Raw genomic sequence first — 26,424 nt, forward strand, 5'->3', positions numbered from 1 at the left:
CATGGGAAGGACATCAGCGCGTTGGGCAAAGAGGTGGAGGTGACGAGACACCTGCTGTGGGCCATAGATCTATGTAGTTCAGCAATCTCCAGTGCCTTTGGACTCAAGGGGACCCCCTCTGTAATTCCGGGTGCAGGTGGAAGATACCACATTCCTACTTGCTATAAAGAGAGTGTTTCCAAAGGCTCAAAGGTTTAATATGTTTTCACACAAACCTTAAATTTTCCTGGTTCCTCCAATTCAACAAGCAAAACTACTTAGACAACTACCAACATCCTGTGTCCTTCCTTCCTGTAATTTCTCTTTACCTTGTCATACCCTACCATTCTGATCTCTTTTCCCTCATCTGATGTCTAATCTCTGCTCTAAGAGCCTTATTCCTATCCCAACCTGTGTTGTTCCTATTGAAACGTGGATTCCCCTGCTAATTCCATTCTTAGCCTCTTCCATTGCATTCACTAGACCTTTCCATAATTAAAACACTCACCCAAAGGATGATAAAGAAGGAAGTGTACTGGGCTTAGAAACCTATACTAATCTCATTTCATCACTCACTGTAGTCAAATAAGTCACTTCAATCTCTGGGAGTTCAAACTCCTCATGTGATCAACCACTTGACCAAAACATTAATGGCAGCATGAAGTACTAGGGGTGTTTGCAATAATTAATTGATAACATTCCTTCAACACCTGGAATTCTATGTATTTTTGGTTCTGTCTATAAAAATGGAGAATACTTAGCTGGCAGAAGTGGAAAAAAATAACAGCAACAAAACTACCCCGAGTAAAGCAGAGAAAAAGGTAAAAAATCAAGAAAAGTCATGGAAGAAGGAAGAAAGACTAGAAAAAAAGAAAAAACTTCCTAGAATGAGGGAAGCGTACTAGCTTAAATGGAAACACAGTAATGGGAGTCAGTAAGTAGAAAAATCAATGAAAAATATCCTCTCAATTTGTGCTGAATTAACACAACAGTGTATACATAGATGATCTTCACTTACAGAACAACGATTCGTCCCAAGAAGGGTACATCGCATTATCCCTGAAAACATTTATCTGATTAGGTCTTGCTTATGTACAACCTGTGGTTCTGTGGCCACAGCGAACTGACATCTGCCCTCAACACTGATGGTGAAAACAAGGTTCTCGTGACTGCTGCAATTGTCAAGTACATTAAGACAGAGCTTGGGCTAACTGGGCTTGATAGGAAACTTCTAAATCAGCACTAAGGCATCACTAAACGGGACTCTCTGAGGCCACCTGACTTGTACCTGAATCTTGAATCCAGTCCTGTCCAGGCACTTCTCAGTATAGGCTGAGGGACAAGAGAACGGACTTGGGAAACCAAGCAGGCTGAAGGTCACATCACATGTCAGCCACTTGGTAACTATGGAATCAGGGTTAAATTAATCCACCTCCTGGAACCATACTCCTCTAATGAATAAAAACGGCCGAACGGCACAGCTACTTTGCAAATCTACTGTGCCGACGACCTGGGATAACCAATGTTAGGCACATAGTATAGGGTCTAGCCCAGAGCAGAACACTCATTAAAGCTTACTGGCTTCTCTCCGCAGTCTCTTAGTTAACATGCAATTTTAGAAATCCATAAAATCCTACCTGCTTGCATGGTCGCATTGAGAACACTCATCCACTGTTAAAAGAAAAAAATTCAAATACATTGTAAATACACAATAGAAAAACACAGAACTTTGAAAGCATCAGACTGAAGTGATGAAAAAATATTTCTTTGGGAACACCCCTGAAGACTATAGTAGAGTGAATGTTACTGATACAACTGGTGGGCAATTAATACATGAAGAACTTTTACTTCCTCTCCTATATATATGTGTGTATATATATTCATATTTATATATTCATACATATATACGTACACATATGTATGTACATGCATGTACTTATGCATGTTTGTATGTATTATACATTTATATCTAATGAGAGAAAAATAAACGTGATGTGCAATCATTTGATAGCTACAAGTCAAGTGCTACTTACAATGATTGTAATCCTTACCAAACCCATCGGAGTGAACGAAAATGGTATCAGTAGTAAAATCACTATCATAAACTAACACGGTCCAATTTAAATAGCATGATTTTTCTGCACTTCTGTCATGAAGAGCAGTTAGAAGAGAGTCCACTTGTTTTGCTCTGACACAGTACCGCTGTGCCGCTCTTCAGTCAAGGGTGTTCAGTTTAGGATGAAACACCCTGTCATTAGCAGCTTAGTCAAAGGCAGTCTGCTTTGCAGCACGGCAAAACACAGGAAACAGACTCTTTCTGGCCCTCTCTCCAGTGCAGGATAAGTATGAAAGACTTTGCGATTCCAGTTTTATCAAGTCTAACCCCTGAGACTGTTTCCCTCCATTGCTGGAGAATCTATCCGGCTCACCTCATAGAGCAGGAAGGTCCAAAGAGTTATTGCTGTACAGCAGCGTGTGATGCCATTTTTCTCATCCCTCCCCATAGTGGCAAATGTGTATAGAAATCATGGTTTTTTACCTTGTAAGTCATATGTCATCAAATCCTAAGCCGATGAATAACAGCAAACAAACAAACACCCCCCCCCAAAAAGACAAAGAGGTTATCTTGAATAACTACCTTCAATGACCCTGGAGTTTTAAGTTTTTAAACAGTCAAAAAGATGGCCACTGTATGATTCCAACTATATGATATTCAGAAAAAAACAAAACTATGAAGCAGTAGAAAGACGTGTGGCTTCCGGAGGTTAGGGAGAAGGGAGGGCTGAGGAAACGCCACAGAGGGTATCTAGTAGTGGATCTAGTCTGGGTGAGACTGGAAGGGGGGAGACCTGTCATTATACGTTTGTCAAACCCCACAGATTGGACCACAGCAAGAGTGAACTCTAACGTCAAGTGTGTGCTGTGAGTGGTCATGCTGAGTCAGTGCAGTTCATGGGTCGTCGTGAATGTACCACCCGCGGGCAGGGTGTCAACAGTGAGGGAGGCTCTGTGTGGACGGGGACATGGGTTTTGAGGGAACTTTCTCTACTCTCCACTCAATTTTGCCCTGAACCTAAACCTGCTCTAAAAACGAAGGCTTACTAATTAAAAAAAAAAAAAGTTTTCCACTGAACCTGCTATTACCAGATATGAACACATTAATGCTATTTTCAAAATACAGTCACCTTGAAAATGAATATAAAGATCCAGTATCAGAATATGATTATTCACCCAACCGAATGAAGCATATGAAAAGCCATAAACAAAGCAAGTGATTTTTGGAATACTTACACAAGAAAATCACTGATAAACGTGACTGAACATCTCGCATTAGCATGCTGAATAGGGATGCCAAGTGAATCAAAATGGAATCGTCCCTGTACTTACAGGACAACTTTGATTCTCATTGTAAATCAAAAATCATTGTGCTGATTTTATTCAAAAGCTATATTGAAACATTAATCACACAAAAAGATTGTAATTGCCATGGTTATTGCCATAGTAATGTATGTACAATACCTTTGAAATACTCACGAAAAGGCAAAAAAGTAACCAGCACTGCAATTTTTAATGGATGATACAACCAAAACCAGTACCAAGGCACGTCACCATATTACTTGCTATTAAAATAAAATTTTAAGCTACACCAAAAATTAAGTCATGCCTATAACTGCTGTGCAGAAAAGATTTCATACAGCAGGCCTGACTGCTATCCTTTGAAAGTCCTGCTTGAATGGCTGGCCCTTGGCTGGTATCTGGAAACCTGCATATGGGGAGGGTTCCCACCATTCCCTAACTAAGTGTGGCTCACCGTGCCTGAAATGCTTGTACGAACAAGGTGGTTCATGCTGGACACTCGCTTTCCTTCTGGGAATCAGGAATGTTAGCACCTGCTAGGGGGACGCTGCCTATGTGACTGGCGTGCCATGAAAGCACTCCATGAAGGCACTGAGTCTAATGAGACTCCGGTACCACTAGACAGCATTTCACATGTGGTGCCAGAATTTAACAGTGGGGAATTAAGCACATCCTGCTAACTCCACAGGACATGCGTCTTAGAAACTTGCGCCTGGTTCCCTCCTGTCAGACACTGTCACATACACCTTTTCTCTTTGCTGATTTTGCTCTCACTGTAATAAATCACAGGCATTAGTACAGCTATAGGCTGAGTCTTGTAAAGTGCTCTAGTGAATAACCAAACCTAGGGGTGGTGTTAAGAATCTCTAATAAATGGCATTATATGAAATTTTCATTCTTTGGGTTGATGCTTTCTACATGATTAAGGTCAGAAGGTGATTTTGCAGATTACCTATCATTAAATTTGTTTTTTTTTTATTCTTCTTTTGCAGATTCCTGTAGAGCTAGATATATTTGAATAAAGGCATAAAGAGGATAAATGAAATGATGTCAGAAAATACTGTAAAACAAGCAACCATCCTATTTTAATCAGAATAAAAAATAAAACATCCTAATGACAACATGTTCTATCAGTTCCTATATAGCAAATGAAGAGATCACACTGTCAATTTTCTACAACTAGGTAGGGTTTATGTCCTTTTTATAAGAGTTATGAATCAATCAAGTAACTGGGATAATTACAGAAAAACATATAACTATCACTTGTAGTATAATAATGTACACTGATTATAGAGTTCCTTTGCTTTCTAAACCTCTTTATTGCTTATAAAACTAAAAACATAGCTCTAGTATGAAAAAGCAGTGGTTAACAGAATATGTGAAAAGGAAACAAAAAATTATATCCATGTAGGATGAGTTACCCATGGATATACCAAGAAACTCAACATTCAGAGGAAAAAAACGTGTCTTCCCTATTGACCTGCTGTTCTTCTCTCTCCATCTGATAATGTCCTAGTCACTCTTCTCATGTCCCATTGAAATGCTAGTGCACATTCTGGAAACCTAGGAATCATCTTAGTTTTCTCACTCCCCACTAACTTTTTACATTCAATCATCACTAAATTGTATTAACCATAACACTCTCCAGGCTCTGCTTTATTTTTCCACAGCCACTGCCCTAGTCAAACAGGGGCTCTTAGCAGATGGCTTTCACAGGGGGAAGAAATGAAACACCACCGACTCTTATTGTTGCTTCCTAAATGAATAGGATTTATTTTCAGCAAAACAAATGAGAAAGACATTAGCCAGCAAAGACCAACATGTTAAATTGAATAAATTAACCTTCCTGACTTTTTTTTCTTTCAAAATGGATGGGTGAAAAATATCACAATGGACTGATACTAGTCCAAGGAAGTAAAAGCTTCCTTTGTCTGCCACTTATTTTCATGTGCTTTTCTTCAATCTATCCTCTATGTGAGGGGCCAGCAAACTCCAACCTGCCATCAATTTTTGTAAATAAAGCTTTACTGTAGCACAGTCTTGCCTATTCAGTTGGCCCACGACTGCTTTCACACCATGATGGCAGATTTGAGTAGGTATGACAGAGACCACATGGCCTAAAATCAGGCCCTTTACAGAATAAGCTTGCTGGTCCCTGCTTTATACCACAACCAGAGTGTCCGAATGCCGTCTCATCTTGTTCCTAGTCTGCTCAAAACTCTCCCATGATCCCTGCAGTAACCATTGCTGAGTCCCTGCCCACTTGCCATTTCTTCATCTTCATTCTCACTGGAGAACCACAATGCTGTGTGGATATTTACTGTCCCAATACACAAAGAACATGGCCTCTCTCCAGCTCCACAAAGAAAAATGATTATACTAAGCTAATCACAGTGACTGCTTTACCCCTAACTGCTGTGGGAACCAGCATGTGCTGTACCCTAGCCTGGAAATGTTAAGGGATATACTGGCAGCCTCTCAGTCTTCTTCCTATTTAAAAGAATCACATAGCTGAACATCACCGTTTATCAGGGAAACAGATATCAAAACCACAGAGCAATACCACCTCATTACTCTCAGATGGCTACCATCAAAATGGCACCATATAACAAATGTCGGCAAGGAAGTGGAGGAAAGGAAAAACAGAGCCTGCACTGTTTTTGGATTTGTAAATTGTTATATTCACTGGGGGAAACAGTATGGAGATTCCTCAAAATATCAGAAATAGAACTGCCATGAGATCTTGCAATTCTACTTCTGGGTATTTGTCCAACAAAAAACAAAACAGTAATTTGAAAAGACATCTGCACCTCTATGTTCACTGCAGCAGTATATATAATAGCCAGGATATGGAAGCAACATAGGCGTCCTTCGATAGATGAATGCATAAAGAGGATTTGATATGTGTGTGAGGTGTGTGTGTGTGTGTGTGTGTGTATACAGTAATACTATAACTGATATTAGAATAATTAACTCATCCTTAATATAACTGATATAATAATAACTCATCCATAAAAGATGAAATCTTGCCCTTTGTAACAATGTGGAAGTTCCTAGAGGTATTATGTTAAGTGAAAGAAGACAGAAAAAGACAAATACCTTATGATCTCATTTATATGTGGAACCTAGAAAAGCAAAACAAACAAAACAGAAACAGACCCATAGCTACAAAAAAGCAACTTGATTTTTCCCAGATGAAAGGGAGTTGAAGAGATGAACGAAAAAGAAAGTGAATGAGAAGTACAAACTTCCAGTGATGAAATATCTAAGCCACAGGGATGTAGTTAACAGCACAGGGAAAATATCAATAATATTACAGTCACTTTGAAGGGTGATAGATGCTTACTAGACATATTGTGGTGATAACCTCGCAAGGTATATCAGTGTCAAATCACTATGTTGTACACCTGAACTGATATAATGTGGTATGCCAACTATATACCACAGAAACGCAGTCCTTCAGCCTTTGGATATTGTCCTGTGAGAATATGATGCTTGGAGCCGTTGCTAATTAACCAGCCAGCAAATGAGACTTAAACAAAACACTGACAACCTCACAACTGAAACAGGGACAACAACAGGCAACTCATGGCATCACAGAACCACCAAAACCATCCTGGTGCCTCCTGTTGTAACCACTGTTAATTAGGTCACCTATTACCTGCAGCTAAACTATTCTAACTGATATATTTCCCAAGGCCTACAGGATAAGAGCAACTCCTTTCTCTAGAACTAAAGACTTTCTTAAGCTCGCCTTACCTAGGTGTTCACCACCTTCTCAACCATTCCCACAGCACGCTTTTTATACCATCAAAACTGAACTGCTTGTAAATCCTGCGAAGTTCACTGTGTATCTTAGCCTATGTCTGCAGTTCCTTCTGCCAAACCTGTAATCTTGATTATTGTTTCCCCTGCCCAACACGGTCCTGCCTCTTTATCTGGCCAACTCCCACTCACACTGCATACTTCCCTTAAATCCTACCCAGGTTTTTACAACCGAAATCATCATCATGGACATAAAGTGTCTGGCCCACGAGATCTGACAATTAGGTTCACGAAGTCATCCTAGAAAAAGTGCTGCATACCTCATTGCTGAATATCACTATGGTCACATTCTAAGTACTGCCCTTGGGAAGCTGTGCACCGATGCTAGTGCCTAGTCCACCCTTCAAAGCAATTTTGGAACTCTTTTTCTGGAATGGCCATCAGAGCTGTTGTTGTATTACTCTTGATGTCCCGAATGTCATCAAAATGTCTTTCTTTCAGTATTTCCTTTATCTTCGGGTAAAGAAAGAAGTCATTGGGGACCAGATCAGGTGAGTAGGGTGAGTATATCAATACAGTTATTTGTTTACTGGCTAAACACTCCCTCACAGACAGCGCCGTGTGAGCTGGTGCATTGTCGTGATGCAACAGCCATGAATAGTGGGCCAAAGGTTGAGGTTGTTTTCTTCTAACATTTTCATGCAGTCTTTTCAGAACTTCCAAAAACTAAACATGCTTAACTGTTTGTCCAGTTGGTACAAATTTATAATGAATAATCTCTCTGATATCAAAACAGGTTAGCAAAATTGTTTTGATTCTTGATTTGGACTGGAAGAACTTTTTTGGTCATGGAGAATTGGCTGACGTCCATTGTGCACTTTGATGCTTTATTTTAGAATCGTATTGGTATACCCAGGTTTCATCACCAGTGAAAACACGGCTCAAAACATTGTCTTGCCTCTCCAAAAGGTCTTGGCAACCTTTGACTCTCCTTTGCTTTTGTTCATCGGTGAGCCCCTTTGGATCTATTTTTGCACACACCTTTCTCATGCCAAGATTTTCAGTTAAAATTTTCCTAACTGTTTCTGTATCGATGTTTACTTGGTCTGCTATGCTTCTCACAGTCAGCCAATGATTTTGACTCACAATTCAATGAATTTTTGCAATGTTTTCCTCAGTTCTGGTCAATTCTGGCCACCATGACGTCTCTTCATCAGTGACACAATCTTTCCCCTCAGAAAAATGTTTAATCCATTTGTTCATGGCCGTTTTCTTCATGACATTATCCCCATGAACCTGGACTAACATGTTCCTGATTTCACTTCCACTCTTGCCAAGTTTAACAAGAAATTTAATGTTTGATCATAGCTCTGATTCAAGCTCAGACAGCCTCGCAATGGCACACAAAAACATGCAACAACAACGAGCAAGACACTGCCACTCAGCAAGACACAGCCACACATCAACACAAACACAACTCTGAGACACTGATATACCAAGGTTATGAAACCTTACTGAGCTGTTTGTACAGTGCTGCCAATGTAAGCGCACGGTGGCAAGTTCTCAAACTTAATTGTCAGATCTGATACTACACACCGAATAACAAACAATAATGATAATTATAAGCTCTCAGTGGGCTCTGGCACCTAGTAAGCACTGTGTAAAGTATAATAAATAATAAAAATGACAATAATAAGAACACGCCCTTGGAGGTAGGGACTGTGGTTTTAAAATGCTTGTCTTCTACAACATCAAAATAACACTTAGTGCCTAAAAGACACCTGATGGTTACACAGCAAATGGCTGCAGAGGCAAATAAATAAATAAATGAAAAGATCGCCCTTGAAAATTCTGTTTTAAGAAACCATAGAAATAAACCAGGGACAGCTCTAAAGTCTTAGGGGCACATTAAAGATCAAATTCCGTTTCATCTCTGTGTTTCCTATAACTTGCAAAACCACCGACACAAGTGCTTTGATAGAGGTCTACTAAGTTAAAGGGGTCCTCGGGCATTTCAGATTGCACAGTGCACAAGGTGCCACATTCAGTGAGTAGAATAGCGTTTTTGTCATTGTGAAACTTTTCTGTACTTTTATTATAATCTTTTGAGTCCTAAGTTAGGCTATGGGAACATTTATTATGATTATCTTTTGACTAGTGGCTACAGAGCATATTGTTCTAGAGAAATTACACTGTCATGACAACTATCCAACTAACAGAAGAAAACATCTTCTAATGAGGTCAACATGTCTCACTCTGTTTTGACTTATGAGGAAAAAAGGTGATAATAGTGAGACCTTGTTGGCATATCCACATGGAAAATAACCCATGCTTCTCAACAAGGCACAGCTTTACTGACTTGTATCAGTAGATACGTTTTAAAAACAGTCTCACTGCGATTCCTTCACACTGGCTAAGTTTTGCAGCTCTTATTGTTTGCCATTTGTTTGTGGGACTAGGAAGGTATTGTTGAGTTCCTAGTTTTAGTTACATTATGGTGAGACAAACCACAATGTAATAACAAGAATTCAATCACTACATGTAATCCATTTGCTGTAAAATTTAAACAAATATTTATTTTTACAAGTCCAACTTATTGACCAACTTATAAGGTGATTATAGAAGCAACATACAACATACTAATTTAAAAATCATTTTTCTTATTTACATAAATATCATATGGGATTGTAGGGGTCATGACTAGATAAATGAGTTTCTTTTCTCTCAGATTTTAAATTACCTACAATTAACTTTTATAATAATTCTGAATACTAGACTATGAAGAAAGACATTAACTAACAAAGAAAAAATATACATGCAATATACACATTTTTTTAACAGCTCTTTCAATAGCAAAACTTTCTTAGTCTTACTGTATGTCTGGTAGGACCACAAAGAATACTTCACCATTAAGAGTCTTACCTCGACTGTTACTGTCAGAAGACGTTTTACATCTCCTTTCCTTTTTATAATCAGAAATTAGTTGGGCGTTGCTATGTATAAAAGAGGTGAGAATATTACTGTTTTAATACTGACAGGAAAACATTTATCAAAACATGGAATTCTTAGAGTATTTCAGGTAATGTCTGAGCTAATATAAAAACTTGAATTATCCCATACGCTTCAATTTTGTAAGTTCTAAAGACAAACAAATAAAGAAACAAAAACTCATAGACACAGACAACAGTTCAGTGGTTGTCAGAGAGTAAGTGGAAGAGGGGATAGTAGAAAAGGGTAAAGGGGGTCAAACATATGGTGACAGAAGGAGAACTGACTCTGGGTGGTCAACACACAATGTGATATATAGACAATATATTAAAGAATTGTACGTTTGAAACCTATGTAATTTTACCCCTATTGTCACCCCTATGTCACCCCTATAAATTTAAGTTAAACCCCTATGTCACCCCTGTAAATTTAAGTTAAAAAAACCCATAGTAAGTTGCACAAAATGTTTCTTAAGCATGTGATTAAAGAAGACAAAAGAGCAAGGTGAACCAGTCATGCTGAGGGCAGCATAGTTCAGTCAGTTAATTAGAATTAGCAGGGGCGAGAGTTGAGAACTCAGAAATCCTAGTTCTATAGCCCACAAGATCCGTTTTCGGGGAAGTCACCGCTGTTAGGCTCAGAGCTTTCCTCTACAAACCAAGCATCTCACTGCCTTATTTTACAGGTTGTCAGAGGATCAAATAGGTAATACAGCAAAATGGTAAGGCAATGGAATAAGTATTTTTGAGCTTTAGTTTTTGAAATTATTTTGGAATTCCAAATAAACCTAATGTGTGCTTTTCATAGGTTCTATTTAACATTCAAATGTTGCAGTTTACAGAAAATGTTTTTAATTTTGGTTATCAGCTACTCTCTTTGTGGTTTGTAATTCAGTACATCTCAGCTATTATGTAATTTGTAATTAAATGCGTTTAGAAATATGTTACCTCAATAAGGTAGATAACATAACTGCCCCTATTATCGTAGCTAATCACACCAGTGGCAGAAAAGTCACAGAAGTCAAGACCTGGCTTGGACTACTTCCGTCTCATGTCTACCTCCTGAAACTCTGACCTCTCAGATCTTTCTAACCTTCCTAGGCATCCCCAGTTGACTTGGAAGATAGAACACATGCACACTCATGAGGCGTGGAAGGGGTGCAGCTATTCTAACACCAAGTAACCTCCTTTAGATCCAGAGCTTTCTGTTTACTGGCTTCCGTGTCAGGCAAAACTTTAAATACTCTGAAACCTGAGGGAGAGTCAAGTCACTGGCCAGATTTTCATTATTTTGGAAAACAGATCACTGAGCCTCATCTTAACTAAGGAATCACAGGCAACTTAGTGTCTACTACTCTGGGAAAGGCGTATGGGACCTTCCAGGACCTAAGGAAAGATACTCCATGGGATAGCAAGTGGCCTTGGGGTACAGATCTGGTAACAGGAGAAAGGAAAGTCTGATCTTTTCCTGCAGCATTACTGGCACCTCTCTGACAGCTCAGAAAGTTCCAACTAACATGTGCCGGCAGAAGACACAACAAGACACTCAAAAGGGTAAGTCATTATGAGGTTTGGGCTAAGATGTGGGCCCCGCATAGTTTTTCAGTGTTGGGGAAGGCTGTGTGTGGCTAAAGCTAGAAGTCCAGACTCCCGGGACAGGGAGCTGGTGCTCTGGAATAGGAGCTAAGGATGTAAGCGAGCATCTGCATGTCAAGTTAAAAATATCGCCACTTTGAAGTCCAAGTGTGGAAAACCATGGACACAGAGGACTCGGGATCAGCAAGGGAACCTTGGAGCATAGGGAGTCATGACGACAGGACCGTTTCTATAGCAACCGTGCAGCAACACAATCGATGGAAACCAATGAATGACCAGAATGACCTTCCTTCCCTCTCCATCTAACTTGTGAAAGAGGATGGTCCCCCTTGGACTTAGGGAACACTCTGGCTTCTTGAAAAATTCAAGAGGGGAGCATAGCCAATAGCCTCCAGAAAATAGAGAATTTCCTGCTAAACTGTACAATTTACACCCCCAAATAACTAGTTGGAAAAGTCAGAGAAGAGACATTATTGGTACCTGAAACACAGGGGTTATGCTTGGAATGAAATGGAGAACGTGGGGATCCCTAAAGATAAAGGTCTTCAAAGTTCTGGGATAAGGAATCTGTCCCTTCGCTACGTCTCACACGTCTGACTGTTTGTTTTCTGGCTGAGGATGTCTACTAACTCACTGCCATCCCCCCCCTGCCTGACCCCAGTTAGGACGTCTCACCTGTTCCCTAAGAAGTAACAGTGAAAGTGTCTGGAAGCCCAGTTTGTTGATAACTACCATTTCAATGTACACACTTACTCCGTCAAACCCTTAGATAAAGCATATTCTTCAGCAGTCCTTCCAATGTCATCTTGAGCAAAGACATCTGCACCTGCCTGAAGCAGAAGCCGGACTGTATTTGAGGACTTATTCTTTGCAGCAAGCATGAGGGCTGTTCTGAAATAACGGAGAGACAACTTCACCCTTAGGAACTTAAATTACGTAAACAGCAACATTGAGAGACTTTACCAAGTTCAATATATTGCTTATCTGTATAGAATTGACCATTTACATGCTTAAGTGTTCATCTTTGTAAATTATGTCCAAATTGTGTCTAAAATGAAGGGACATAAAAACAACAACAAAAAAAAAGCCTCTTGCTCCACTTGGGTATTACCTAGAAGGTGCTAATTTAAAGTTCTCTAATAGACAAGTAACTCTGCTGAGGTCACTTATCTGAAGTAGGTGAAGATTTCAATAAAGAATTTCCCATTTCTTCCTTAGTCTTATATATGGTACATCCAAAGTCAGCTAGAAGTCAGGCAAGTTAAAGCTACTTGGCAGGCTCAAAACAATAATATTAGTACTAATTCTAGTAAACATTGTCATCATTGAGTTAACGGTGCTCATAAGCATGTGCTGGGCACTGAATCACATGCCAGGTCAAGACACACGACCATACTTGAAGGAGATATTATTTCCCTCGTTTCCACATCGGGAAACATGTTTGGTGATGACAGTAATGTTCCCATGGTCACACACGTGACACATAGGAAAGCTGAGCATTGAAGCCAGTCTTGAGTGAACTGAAAGCCCATCTCTTTTTTAATCACCCATCCATGACTTGTTTCATTAAAGAAGAAGTTTATTCAGTTAATGCTGTCTTTCTCCCTTCTACCCATACCAATTAAAAATGATAAAAAAAACCATCAAAATAGACTAGAAACGAAAAAGGATAAAAACTGAGGAATATCTGGTAGTAGTAATACACAGTCACTTAGGGCAAACCCTATAACATCAGTATTCCTTGAAGAAAACAATTTAAAGCAGTCATCCAAACAACAAAATCAACTCCTATTTACGTTTAACGTGCATCTTTTAAGGAAACCTGAATACACAGTAGAGGTTAAAAAGAACTGTCAGAGAGACTAAATCCAATATTGTATCATAAACTAAGTTAGAGTCCATACTATACAAAACTAGTAAAGTTACTGTGAAAACCCTTTAGCTAATATAATACCATGTGACCAAAAACTGCAATGACAAATGACATCAGTCGATATCATAAATGAATATGAATCCTGTAGGCTACGGTTCTTCCTGTTCACCAGGCAGAATAATTGCTTTTCTACCTAACTGACGATGTGCTGATATTTTTCACTTTGAAATTATAGGTTAATCCTCTTCTTCTTAATTTAATCTTTCTGACTTGAGTAACTGTTACCGCTCTAAAACAGTTCTAAGTTAAAAAAAAAGAACAAACAAATGTACCTTTTCCACTTATCAACTGCATGTATGTTTGCATGTCTCTCGAGTAAAAATTCCACCATTTTCCAGCGGTCCTTATACACAGCAAATAAAAGTGGTGTAAAATCAAACTGTAAAACAGAGAAAACAATTTATAGCTTAAAAAGCTAGATAGTTCTAAATTGAATTTGAAAACTCATAAAAGATCCTCTAAACTTGAACATACACTAGAGAAAGTAAATAAAAAGTAGCCCTCTGTGTTGTCATCTGCTGCTCCTTCCCTTTAAAATATCCTCCTCCTTCCTCTCTAACAGATGGACTTCCACCTCATTCTACAGAACTCCCTTCAAACACTGACAGCCCTGGTGCCAAGAACTTTGCTCCCATCACAATCTCTATCGCACTATACTGCAGTTATTTTATCGTTCCCCACCTGAACCCAGAGCTTTCTGAGGGCAGGGGCTATTCTTCATCCCTGTATCTCCAAGTTCGAAAACATAGACGTAAATGCTTTAAGTCGTTTTATTGAATTGATAACCTAAATAATTATTTCTGGGGTAGTGTTTGTTACATTATATTCCAAAGAATATGTACTTTAGCAGAAATTAATTACTGTGCCCCAGTAGGAATATTCCAGAAAGATCACCGGTATTTGAGAAATATAAAACTGTGCTTTATATGGCTATTACTAAAGAAGTGTTTCAGGTCGCTTAATCCCGATTTGACAATACTTTTCTGTGGCAAACATTAACATCTGAAGTATCATAGAATTTCAGGGATACAGTTTGGAGAGCTTTCCAACAGAAGTGAAGGTTTTCTGCAGTTTATACAAACTTGCTTGCTTCTCTTCTATCCATGTTCTCAGGATCCCAGATGTCAACTTCAGGCTCTCCTGCTCCAAAAGGGTCACTAAGGAAATGGACTCTAAATTAAAAAGAGTTAGGCTTCAAATGACCTTTGATTGCTTATCACTAAATGGTCCATGGGTTTTCTCCCATTATAAGACGATGGGATTTTATCTTGGCTGTTGGTAAGCTCAATGTGAAATTTTATTCTCAGTTGCAAGGATAATCTTGGGACCCCAATGCCTATCTACTTTTTGAAAAAATCTGTTTTTTATTCTGTTTCTATTTTAATTGCTACTTAAAATTATTTTATAGCTCAGGCAAAATATAACTCCGAAATAAAACATCATGGCTTATCAGTTAACGTTTTAATACTGATCTATATGGATGATTTTTAGCATCATGAAAGTGACTAAATCACTTGCATTTTTAAGGAACCACGTTGAGGAGGATGATAGAATACTGCCTGGACTATGCATAACATCTACAACTATAACCATCATTGACCTCATAAGACTTAAAGACATTTCAATGGGTATGATTATTTATAGGACGTATAATGATAAAGGAAGTGTTTTGTTTTTTGTTTTTTTTAAAAGAAAAACAACTTAGGAATTCTAGCTTGAAAAACTCAGTCTCATTCTAAGGTGATTAATACAGAATACGTATAATAAATCAATATAGACTGTCTTGAAAATCTTGAAGCGTTTATCAAAATATTCTATAAAACAGGAATCGCACACTCCAGTGCTTACGGAGGCAAAGAAGGTGACCCAAGTAAGTGAAGAAGCCAGGTGGGGACAGTAGCACACTAGGGAACACATGTCTCATATAAGAGGCGCAGCCTCGCCACAGGACACCCATCTGTAGTCAGGGCTCAAGGGGACCAGGCTTGATTCTTTAGGAGAAGCTTGACATCCTTATTTCTTCATGAGTCTCCAAAACTTTCGATGTTCACTCAACATATGGAGGTAAACTAAACATATCAAGGAGCCATAATTAGTCCGTGGCCCACTTGGGATGTTTTATCTGCTGTTTCCAAACGTTTGTGTATAATGTGAATATTTGTATGTAAAATCTTTCTGTTTTTTAGTATCATATGCTTCATTAAAAAACTGGGCCCCAACATGCAATAAAACTGTCATTTAGACTCATTACACCCACTTCAAGAATTTTTCCCATTCTTATTCAAACCATAATCTATTTGTATTCATTTTTCAGATTGTTAATCCAATGGACAATTACATTATAGGACTGCTGACACTAAATTATTGACACTTCCCATCTGTATTGCTACTAACTTCATGGGATTTCATGTTTAAACCTACCATCGTGATTATGCCACGGCTCTATGAATTTCACAGACATACTGAGAGAATTTATCACACACTTTCGATCATTGCAGCATCATTTACGGTGGCCAAGGAGTGGAGACAACCAAACTGTCCTTCAACAGATGATTGGATAAAAAAGATGTGGTATGCATACACAATGGCATACTACTCTGCCATAGAAAAAATAAAATGCTGCCCTTTGGGACAACACGGATGGACCATGACATTATTATGCTATGCAACACAAATCGGACAGAAAAAGTCGAGGACCATCCGACTTCACTCATATGAGGGATATTAAACTGAAAGCAACAGACGAACAAGACAAGGAAACAAAAACTGATAGACACAGACAACAGTTCAGTGGTGACCAGAACGTAAGGGGGGGACGGTGGATAGTAGAGAAGGGTAAGGGGGGGTCAAACATACAGTGAAGGCAGGAGAACTGACTCTGGATGGTGAGCACATACTATGACATACAGATGACGCATTATAGAAATGTACACTTGAAACCCATTTAAATACAATAACCATTGTCATCCCAATAAATTTAATTAAAAACAAAGAAAAGAAAACTGGAGATTTACAGAACAACAGGCAAAAAAAGTAGGTTCACAATTTCCTATTACTGCAGGAAAACCCTGCGTGCAGTAAGCATTTGTTGATCTAACAACCTGAGCACAAACAAACATGCAAAACTCTTAAAGGGCCCGATTCTATGCATTAGGAGACCACCCATCAGCAAATTTCTAAAGATTCTCTGAGCACCAGTGAATGACTGATGGCTGAAAGGAAAAAGGTTTTCTTCTTTAAGCCAGCAGGTACCGCCAATGATATTTCCTTCCACTTCTCGAGCCCAGAGGTACAGACAGTTCAAAAGTCAGGCGAAGAGTGTTGGGAAGGAGAGAGCTGAAGGAGAATCACCTCTCACACTCCACCTCTTCTAGAGATTTCTTAAGTATTTGAGATCTGCGAATTGATACATTGCACTAGTAGTTCTTAACCAAGAGTTGTATCAGAATCTCAGGGAGATATTTCTAAACAACACATGTCCAGGCCTTATTAGCTTTCCATAGTCAAAACCTTCAGGAAGAGCCTAGCTTGTAAATGGTTTCCAAGTTCCTAGGGTGACTGTGATTCGCCAGCAGAATTCTAGCCGAGAACTAGTCCGGGAGACGATCCCTTCGGTCTCTTCTCTAGCCTAAGTCACCAATTTCCTCTGACATTGACGATTAGGCCAAATAAAAGTGGAAGAGACATGTCACTTATGAAAACCACACTTAATTTCCTGGGTAGGAGTGGAAACGGGATTAACAATTAAAATGCAACTTGATTTCATTATTGCTAAACCCCTTACTTCTCATGGGACAGTCTACATTTCACAGCAGAGTTTAGACTCTTCCCTAGGTGGCTCTTTCTGCCAGAACAGATGACATGTCACTTAATTGTCTGTCCTTCCCTCCTTTCCCACTTAATTGCCGCCTGTTCACTGCAATCTGGTGGATTCGGAGCCTTCCCAGATGTGGTCTCAGGGAAGTTTAAAACTCACTAACTCTCTCTCAAAACTAAGGATTATTATCCCCCAAAACTGAAGAGGACCTTGACTAAGCACATAAACTGAAGAAAAACAAAAATAAAAAGCCTCTTTTTATTAATTAAACTTATTGGGGTGACACTGGTTAGTAAAATTACGTTGGTTACAAGTGTCATTTCTATGATACAGCATCTGTATGTCGCATTGTGTGCTCACCACCAGAGTCAGTTCTCCTTCCACCACCATATGTTTGACCCCTTTTTCCTCATCTATCTCCCCTCCCCCCTTTACCCTCTGGCAAATATTGAACTGCTGTCTGTGTCCATGAGGTTTTGAAAAACCTCTTCTTGTTATTTCCCTTCAATAGCCAAATTTCCAAATTGCCCTGCATATTTCTGATGGTTATTTCCTTTCCCTTTCCTTTTTCCCTCTTAGGCTTTAGCCAATGAGTACTAAATAGCTTTATATAAATCGTTTGTTTATAAAAAAAAAAAAAATTGTCAACAGCGGGAAGATTTCTATGATATTGTAAAATGCTTTTTTGTTTGTTTGAGTTTTAAGGTAAAGCCAATTTCAAAGGCAAATTTTGCCTTCCTACATTGTTTTGCATTAATTGGAAAACAACTCGGACGTGAAAAAACACTTAAAAAAGGAAGTGTTGCCTGTAACAAGTTTTGTTTTCACACGTAATTTGTCGTAAGTGCATAAAAGAGAGCTGTGCCCTCTACTGCTACTTTAGAGGTATCATCACGTAAAGTAAAATTTTAGAAAATTAAGTTCCAACTGTTTGCATTCAGGGAACGCTTGAGCTTCCAAAAATGTAAAATTGACCCTTCCTCTGTCAACCAAGGGCATTCCTGCTGGGGTTGCAGTGGCGAGCAGTGATGTACGTCCAGGAACAAAAAGGGGTGAACGCGTCCCCATCACCTGCTCCCTCTGTACACCTAAAACCTGCCCAGCACCTCCACAAGGCTGAGCAGGAGCCCCACTCCGAGGTGGAGACCTCAAGGGGGGCCGTGGCTGGCAGAGTGGCTAGGAACGCAGGTGGATGCCCTTGCTGGATGTCCAAACGTGACTGGCCTTCCTGCCCTAATCTTCAGAATCCCCGAGGCCTGGGGTGCTCAGGGCCAGTGTCCTGCTGCTTCCCCTCCCTACCTGCACACCCCCAGCTCCCTGGCGGGACCCAGGCTCCACTCCTCCTCCCACCCACCCCCAGGAACACCCATCTCTTAGGCCCTGCCCTGCAGCAGCCACCCCCACATACTTCCCTCCCCCGGGGTCTTCAGTCCTTGGTGTGAGTGAACCTGGCACCGACTCCTAAGCAGTAACAGGACTCTTACAGGACAGAACTGGGCCCTTTCTGTGGCCACCCCATTTCCCCTTCCTGACTTGGCTTTGGACTTGTTTCTATGGCGACAGGGCCAGGTGTACAGCATGCTGTATATATCGACTAGAAATAAAATGCTTGTGGCTGAAACACATGTATTACAAATATTGTGTAAATACAGTCTGTGGATCTATACCTCATTGGTTGCTTCCATGTCTGCCTGGTGTTGCAGCAGCAGTTCAGCTATCGCGGTGTTGTGCCCCATGGCCGCGTAGTGGAGAGCCGTGTTGTCACGGAAGTCCTTCACATGTGGATCCGCTCCATGCTGTAGTAGGATTGTTGCACACTCCTCTTCCTGGCACTCCACGGCCTGTCAGGATACGTCATTAAATGAACGGTAAATTATGGGAATTCAAAGTAAGCATTCCACAAGTTTCCACAATTAGTTATAGTTGATTGAAACTATTTCATTTTTATTCTAAATAGTTAAATAAAATCCATCTCCTGTTGACAGACCTGGCTACCACATACCTTTATTAGAGCTGTCTTGTTTCTGTTGTCACCGAAATTCATCTGGCATTTTTTCTCTGCTAGAAGAGTCACCACTTCCTCATGGCCAAAGGCGCAGGCCAAATGGAGAGCAGTCCTATGAGGGTGAGAGGACATTTAGGACATTACAGGGCACTGTCTCAAACATGCAGCTCTGCACGCAATTGTAAACATGACGCGCCACTCCAATGCCTTCAGAACCAACATGGAGTTTTCTTCTGCACAAAGTACAATATTCACGAGCTCTTGTTACTCGCCACACTAAGGACAGAGCAGCCTATGTGACTACAGAGAGCATGCCCTGGGGAATCAGCTCAACTCGGGTCTGATCCTAATTTAACTCGACCACTTATTAGCTGTCCCTTAGCCTTTGTGTGCCTCCATTTCCTCATCAACAAAATGGGGATAAAAACTGTAGTTAACATCACAGGACACTGTTGTGGGCTTACATGGGAATCTATGCAAAGTGTTTACTTAGGTTCCTAGCACAAAACACACAGCTCAATAACTCTTTGGTAATATTATCAGAATCATTACCATCACTACTACTTTAAAAGACAACATTTCAATTAAGTAAAATGATATCATTCCACCTACTTTGCAGCTGTGTTTTAAGGATTAAGAAAGAACACTGTATTTCAGTGATTCTAAGATGCTTCTTTTCTCATATTTTAACACCTCTGACTCTGGAAGGCAATGTATAATTCAGAATGCCTTGAAAGTATAGTTGGAGCATTTAAATAATTTCTTACTGGTATTTACAAGAACGGGCATCCTACCACCCTAACGTGAAGTGAAATAATGGAAACACACCAGACCTTCCTCCGTAGTTCTCATCATAAGTTGGCATCTAAATAAATGTTCATTCTTAAGAGCATCATGGGGAAAGAGGACTAACATCACCAAGAAATTCTTGTTTTGATTTTCAAGAAACCTGAAGCCAAAAGAGACTCAGCATTCAAGTGACTAGGGATGGCTCCTTTCATTGACTGTTTTGATTCATAGATTACATGAAAATCGGATGATTTCCAGTGATCGATACTCGTATTTAATACTATTGTACACTAGCTAAACAGCAAGTTTGGTCACTGTTCACAATGTCCTAACTGGAGAAATCCTTTTGTTTGAAACGAGGGAGGAAAAGCTTCAATGGATATTAGGTACTAATACTTCCATTTACAATTTTTCATTTCGCTCCTACTGGGCAACATAAAGTTTTTAAGGATGAAGAGGGCCTGAGAGATAGATTCTGAGAGTCCCGAGTAGACTGTGTCTGCTCCATAACAGGTATTCAGTGTATATCTGATGAATAAATGCATTGAAAGAAGGGATAACTACAGCTGGAGAGTTCAATGTTTTTAAACAAAATGTTTATAGTAATGCAGTACTTCTGCAATAGTAATAATCACTTATATGTGCTATTTTTGATTTCCATAAAGACAGAACCAAAATGATGAATCAAAAATCATTTAATATTATAGGTAGTGAAGCTCTATATAATAAAAAAATAAGTGTGTACAGAAATATAGATACATGAACTTCTACCAGCACAGATAAAAAGACTGCCTTTACTTTTGAAGAGGCTAAAAGTTGCCAGAAAATACCAATCTTTAAAAAAAAAATTTGGACATAGAAGTGAGAAATTGTTTTAATCTGTACAAGATGCATATTCCTGGGAATAATGAAATATTACCTGGGATTACTTTATTAATAACAAGCTGTTACTAGAATTCCTGTATATGTTCAGTGTAGAGATCAGATTTTTTAAAAAAGAAAATGTCACAGTACAAACACTCAGATATCAAGTTTGCACATATTTTTGGCTAAAATAACATCATAGTCTGTGTGTGTCTATATAATCAAAGGAATGCTTTCTCCTTTTCCAATCTACCAAAGTACATCTTTGCATGTAAACATGTATGTATTATCCATACCACCTTCAATGGTCTCAGGTAATTCCACCCTACAGACGCACTGCAATTTATTTACGAAATCCGCTGATGTGAATTTTTCACAAGACATTGATATTGTAAGCAGTGCTGAGAAAAGCAAATTGTATGTGATTTATCTAATTATTTCATAAAGATATTTTAGTGCTTGAAATTGATGGGTAAAGGGAATATACATTTTTAAATGTGGTACTTATCACCAAACTGCCTCTTTGAAAAGTCAGAAGCAACTTAAATTTGAAGCAGCTGTACAAGTACCATGGTTCCTCATCTTCTCAACCTTTGAGGATGGAAAAGAAGTTTTCATTTCTTTTGCAACTTTAATTCCTTTTTTTTTTTTACCTAGGACACTAAGTATTGGTCACTTATAGATACACAGAAAGAACTTGGTCAAATTCAAAATTCGACTGCTTTTTTTCTGTTGATTTCAGACACTTCTCTATAAAACAAAGATACACTTTTCCCTGATATGTGTATGCTGTACATAATTTACAAGTACCTTTTCTTGTGCTTTGTTAGTATTATTATCTGATATACAGAGACTATTGATTTCTTATATTGCTCAACCAACCTTCTGAACTCTTGGTTTTTTTGAAGTCTTCGCCAACATAAAAAAATGTATAAATAGGAATTTCTGTTTTCTTCTGGTACTTTCCTCATTTCGTGTATTTATAGTTTTTAATCTACAGTACATCTGGATCTTATTTTTGTGATATGAAAATCTAACGAATTTTCTCCAAATACTTAACAGGTATTTTTCCATCATTCATGAGTAATTCATATTTTCTACTAACCCTAAATGTCATCACTATGAAGCTCTAACATCCTGCATATATTAGGGTGTTTGGGCATTTTCTGCTATATTCCAATCATTTATCTCTCTTTTCAGCTCTTAGTAAAGAAATTGTGGCAATACAGCACCCGTTGACACCTAGAAGGGCAAATCTTCGTCTACTATACAGAATGATTCTTAATTTTATCACTACAATCAAAGAGCATGTGCAACCCAAAACTTTTAAAACCCTGAGAGTTTAGTTGGCTTATGGAAAACTGATAACTAGAGGAAGAGCACACACGGTGAGAAAACGAGTCTTCCTAGCCAAGACCACAGGCATCTTCCACTGGAAGCTTCCCTTCTAAGGCCCCTCAATAAACACCATACATACATGGGTGGACACTGATGTAAAACGGATACTGGGTTTTAGCTGAAGAACTTTTAGCCCACAAGTCGCTCTATTATGGGAATTAGTTTTCTCATTACGGACTTTTCTATAGTGTTTAACAATGTGGTCTAAAACTGTGCACATCAAAAGTAAAATGCTGCATATACTTCTTTTCATTTCTATTACTGATATTTAGTTAAATTGGTTTAACATTGTCAGTAAAGTGCTTTATAAGGGGAATTATGAGTGACGGGACCTTGAGAGTTTGTCCTGGTGCTCACCACGTGGGCCTGGGCCCTGGCCCCCAGGTAAGGGCCCCGCCCAGGCTGCGCTCCTCCCGGGGAGCCCGGCAGGTGGGCCCCTCTCCCAGGCCCCCGCCGCCTCCGGCCCGTGCCCAGCGGCCCCCCAGGCCCGCTCACCTCTTCTGCCGGTCTCTGTCGTTCAGTCTCTCTGGATGGAGCGAGAGCAGCTTCTGCACTCCGGCCACGTCGCCCCTGGAGGCAGCTCTGTGGATTTTTTGGAGATCTTTGTCTCGGATGCAGTACCCGGACTCCGAGGTGACCCCACCTCCGGTCTCAGGCTGCCAGCCACCACCATCGCTCTGGGGTCTCCTTCGGAAACCCAAGCCGGACCTGACCTTCAGAATCCCTAAGCCAATGAACCTCCTCATGGCCAAGCCACGGGCTTCAGAACCTCCTCCGCACTTCTCACGCCTGTTTTCTCCGCGCCCAGCCAACAGTAGCCTCTAGAGCAGCCAACTCCAGTCGCCACAGTATCCCCGCAGGACAGCAAGGCGGTTTGGAATCTCTCTGCCCAGAACGGCCGTCGCCAAGCAACGGTGCACGGGGCAGAGGCCGAGGGCTGCGCGTGCGCACAGAGCCCCGTGGCCAAGGTCAAGGGCACCCGGAGCCCACGTGCAAGGCCCAGGCGCCTCAAGCTTCAGAGGTGGCCTGTGGGCAGCGCTGAGTTCCATTCGGACCTCGGTGGGCGCTGGCCCAGGCTTCTGCTGGGTCGTCTGAGCAAAATGAAATAGGAAATTTCATTTCCTGAATTAAGAAAGCAGATATGTAACAGGCAGAGAACTTGGGGGAAGCAAAAACCATAAATGAGAGAAGAAAAAATACCTTTATGTACCCTAAAACTGAAATGTATTAATTTCGATTTATAAAACACAAAAGCATTTAAAAGCTTGATTTCCCAGAGAAAACTCTTGTATTTTTTTTTGGGGGGGTGAAAATTGCTTTAATCAAGATATTTCACTGAATTATAAAAATATGATACTTTGTGTTTTTGATTTTTGGAGCCTAACCCCTTTTGTAGGAGCTCTTGTTTCGCATAACACGGCAGTTTTAGGGCCCTGGCAGCCGTGCCGCACGGGGGCCACCTGTGCACCACACGTCACAGGGGTGTGGCCTGCCTCTGAGGCCTCCGTGGCGCGGTTCTCCCGTGGGGATCCCGCTGACAGCGACAGCACCTCCGAGGGTGCCCTTCGCGGGCCTGTTACCTCCAATGACCGCGGAGCCATGTCCGTCCGCTCTGACCCAGGGCTCGCCCCCATCTGTCGGTCCAGAACGACCTACAGTAGAAAAAGGCAGAACGACAGGGGGGTGGAAAGGCGGACTTTTGAAAATCCACAAACAGTTGAAAGCAGACAATCGCAGCCATAGAAATGAACGAGAGCCGAGGCACTGAGACTGGAAAGGGCAGAGAAGGGGAAGGCGGACCCACAGAGGACTTCGGGGAGCCTCGGGACGCAGAGCGGCTGGCAGGCCGCGGGCGGAGGGCCACGCACCTGCGCCACCTGCGGGCGGCCGGGTCGCCGCGCGCCGGGGCTCCGGGCCCCGCCCCCGGGCACAGCGGGACGCGGCCACCTGTCCGCGGACGGCGACTGGGCCCGGGCGGCCGGGGAGCAGCGCCGCCTTCAGCGGGGTGGCGGGGCCGAAGCGCACGGCGGAGAGGCAGCCGGTGAAGCCCCCGCGCCGGCTCGCAGCGTGTCCGGGTCCGCGCCGGGGGGGCTCTGCGGGCCAAGAAGAGGGCACACACGTGAGGCGGGGCCGCGGGCGGGGCCGCGGGCAGGGACCTCTCTGCGAAGCCTGGGCGCGGCCTTCCTCGGGAGACGCGACAGGGCCCCCTGTGGCCTCGGCCGAGGACCCGCGGGACGGCCTGCCCGCCGCCAACTGCACTTTCCCCAGCGGCGTTCACCGTGACAAACCAATGAAATCCCCCGCCACTTCCGTTTTCAAATGATCATTAAAGTGGGCAACCTAAATGAGCAAACTAAACAGAAACAGTCTCAGAGATATAGAGGAAAAACCGAGGGTTGCCAGATGCTGGGGGGTGGGGGTGGGGGAGAAGCCGAGGGGACCAGAAAGTGCAAATCAGTAGCCACAACATTGCCACGGGGATACATACGAAAGACACTTTGGGGAATGTAATCAACAATGCCGTGAAAACCCTGCAAGCGGCAGACGGGCACCCGTCCCATCAGACAGACCGCCCCACGGACGGTGTAGACGCCCGACCCCTGCAGTGTACACCCGAGGCTGAACAATACTGAATGTCAACCACAATTTAACACATATATAGCCACAGGATGTGGAGTACAGCATAGGGAATAGTCAGTGGTACTGTAACAGCTATGAACACTGCCACAGGGGTAGTACATTGGGGGCTTATCACTTTGTGAGGGAAACTCTTGTATTTTGAAACGTTTTATTTTCAACCTCAATATCTATCACCTTAGACCCAAAAATCTTCTTTAAAAATTGGAGTATACTTTGTACTTATCTGCTTTTTGAATAAGGCCTGTGAAACTAGAAATCTCTTTCTCTTTTCAGTATATATGTTAAGAAAGAAAGGAAATTTGCTGTTTTGCCTCAGGATTTCACCAATTTATTCAGTCTAGAATGGCCAAAAAAGATCCACATTTCCAATCCTTTCTTTAGTTGGTATTATATTCACTTGTCAATTTGTGACAACTGGACCAGTATTATTATAGCCGGTTTGATTTTCAAACACCTTTTTAAAAACCCACCTTAAATTTGTCACTTAAATCCTTCAGTTGTCTTTCCAAAGGTGAGTTTGCATTAAGTTAATCAGTTCATAACTAACCACACTACTGACTGTTCATTTTTTGGCAGTGTCTACACACTTGTCTGTACAATTATTTTGCCAATATTTGAGTATTTAATCATTTTTTGTCATTATAAAACTGAGTGGGAAATATAAAAATGAATTTACCAACACCCAGAAGCACAGATCATACAGACATAATACAATTATTAAACTTAGACATGATTAGGCATTCTGAGAAACATCCCGTACCCCCTTCTTAGTCCCCTTCCCTCCCGCAAGCCCTCTGCCAGCAGCCTTTCCTCCAGCCCCCAACGCCCAAGCCCCGGTCTGTCTGCAGGCGCAGGCCTGCCTAGGCCTTGGGCGGCTTTCTCCAGCCAAGGACGTGCTTGGCACCTCGGGACCCAGCCCAGGGGACGACTATCGCTCTGCCTGCACCTGGGCCCCGAGTCAGAGCCTCGGGGTGTCGCCGGACACCGGACCAAGGGGAAGGCCACCCGCCCCACCCCACCGGAAAGATCTGTCTCCGCTGGACAGCACCGCGACCCCTCCCCGCCCCCCTTTCATCTCCCAGGAGCGCCAGGCGCCCTCCCTTCCTGCCTGCCTCGGTGGCCCCGCCCCCAGCACCAAAAGAGCTGGACAAAACGGCGAAAATAGGGAGCGCACGTGCCCTCGGGTTCCAGGAGAGACCACCACAGGGAAAAGCAGGCAGGCGGGCATGCACACAACCCACACAAGGAGGGTGCCTGGGACTGCTCCTCTCCTCCCGCATGCGGGACCCCGGGG

General features: G+C 41.5%; 1 protein-coding gene across 1 annotated transcript in view; it reads right to left on the minus strand.

Annotated features, from left to right (window-relative positions):
* LOC308495753 (uncharacterized protein) overlaps nt 1–23,381 on the minus strand; it is a 45,304-nt gene extending 21,923 nt beyond the window's left edge. Inside the window, exons 1-7 of the mRNA XM_081080727.1 lie at nt 22,986–23,381; nt 19,437–19,551; nt 19,102–19,275; nt 13,890–13,996; nt 12,438–12,575; nt 10,024–10,094; nt 1,617–1,650 (exon numbers count right to left, since the gene is read on the minus strand). Coding sequence (XP_080936853.1) covers nt 1,617–1,650; nt 10,024–10,094; nt 12,438–12,575; nt 13,890–13,996; nt 19,102–19,275; nt 19,437–19,551; nt 22,986–23,236 — 890 coding nt within the window. The 5' untranslated portion in view covers nt 23,237–23,381. The remainder of the gene's footprint in view (nt 1–1,616; nt 1,651–10,023; nt 10,095–12,437; nt 12,576–13,889; nt 13,997–19,101; nt 19,276–19,436; nt 19,552–22,985) is intronic.
* Between the last annotated feature and the right edge of the window lie 3,043 nt (nt 23,382–26,424).

The sequence above is a fragment of the Rhinolophus hipposideros genome (assembly GCF_964194185.1).
Source record: "Rhinolophus hipposideros genome assembly, contig: HAP1_SCAFFOLD_173, whole genome shotgun sequence".
NCBI lineage: Eukaryota > Metazoa > Chordata > Mammalia > Chiroptera > Rhinolophidae > Rhinolophus > Rhinolophus hipposideros.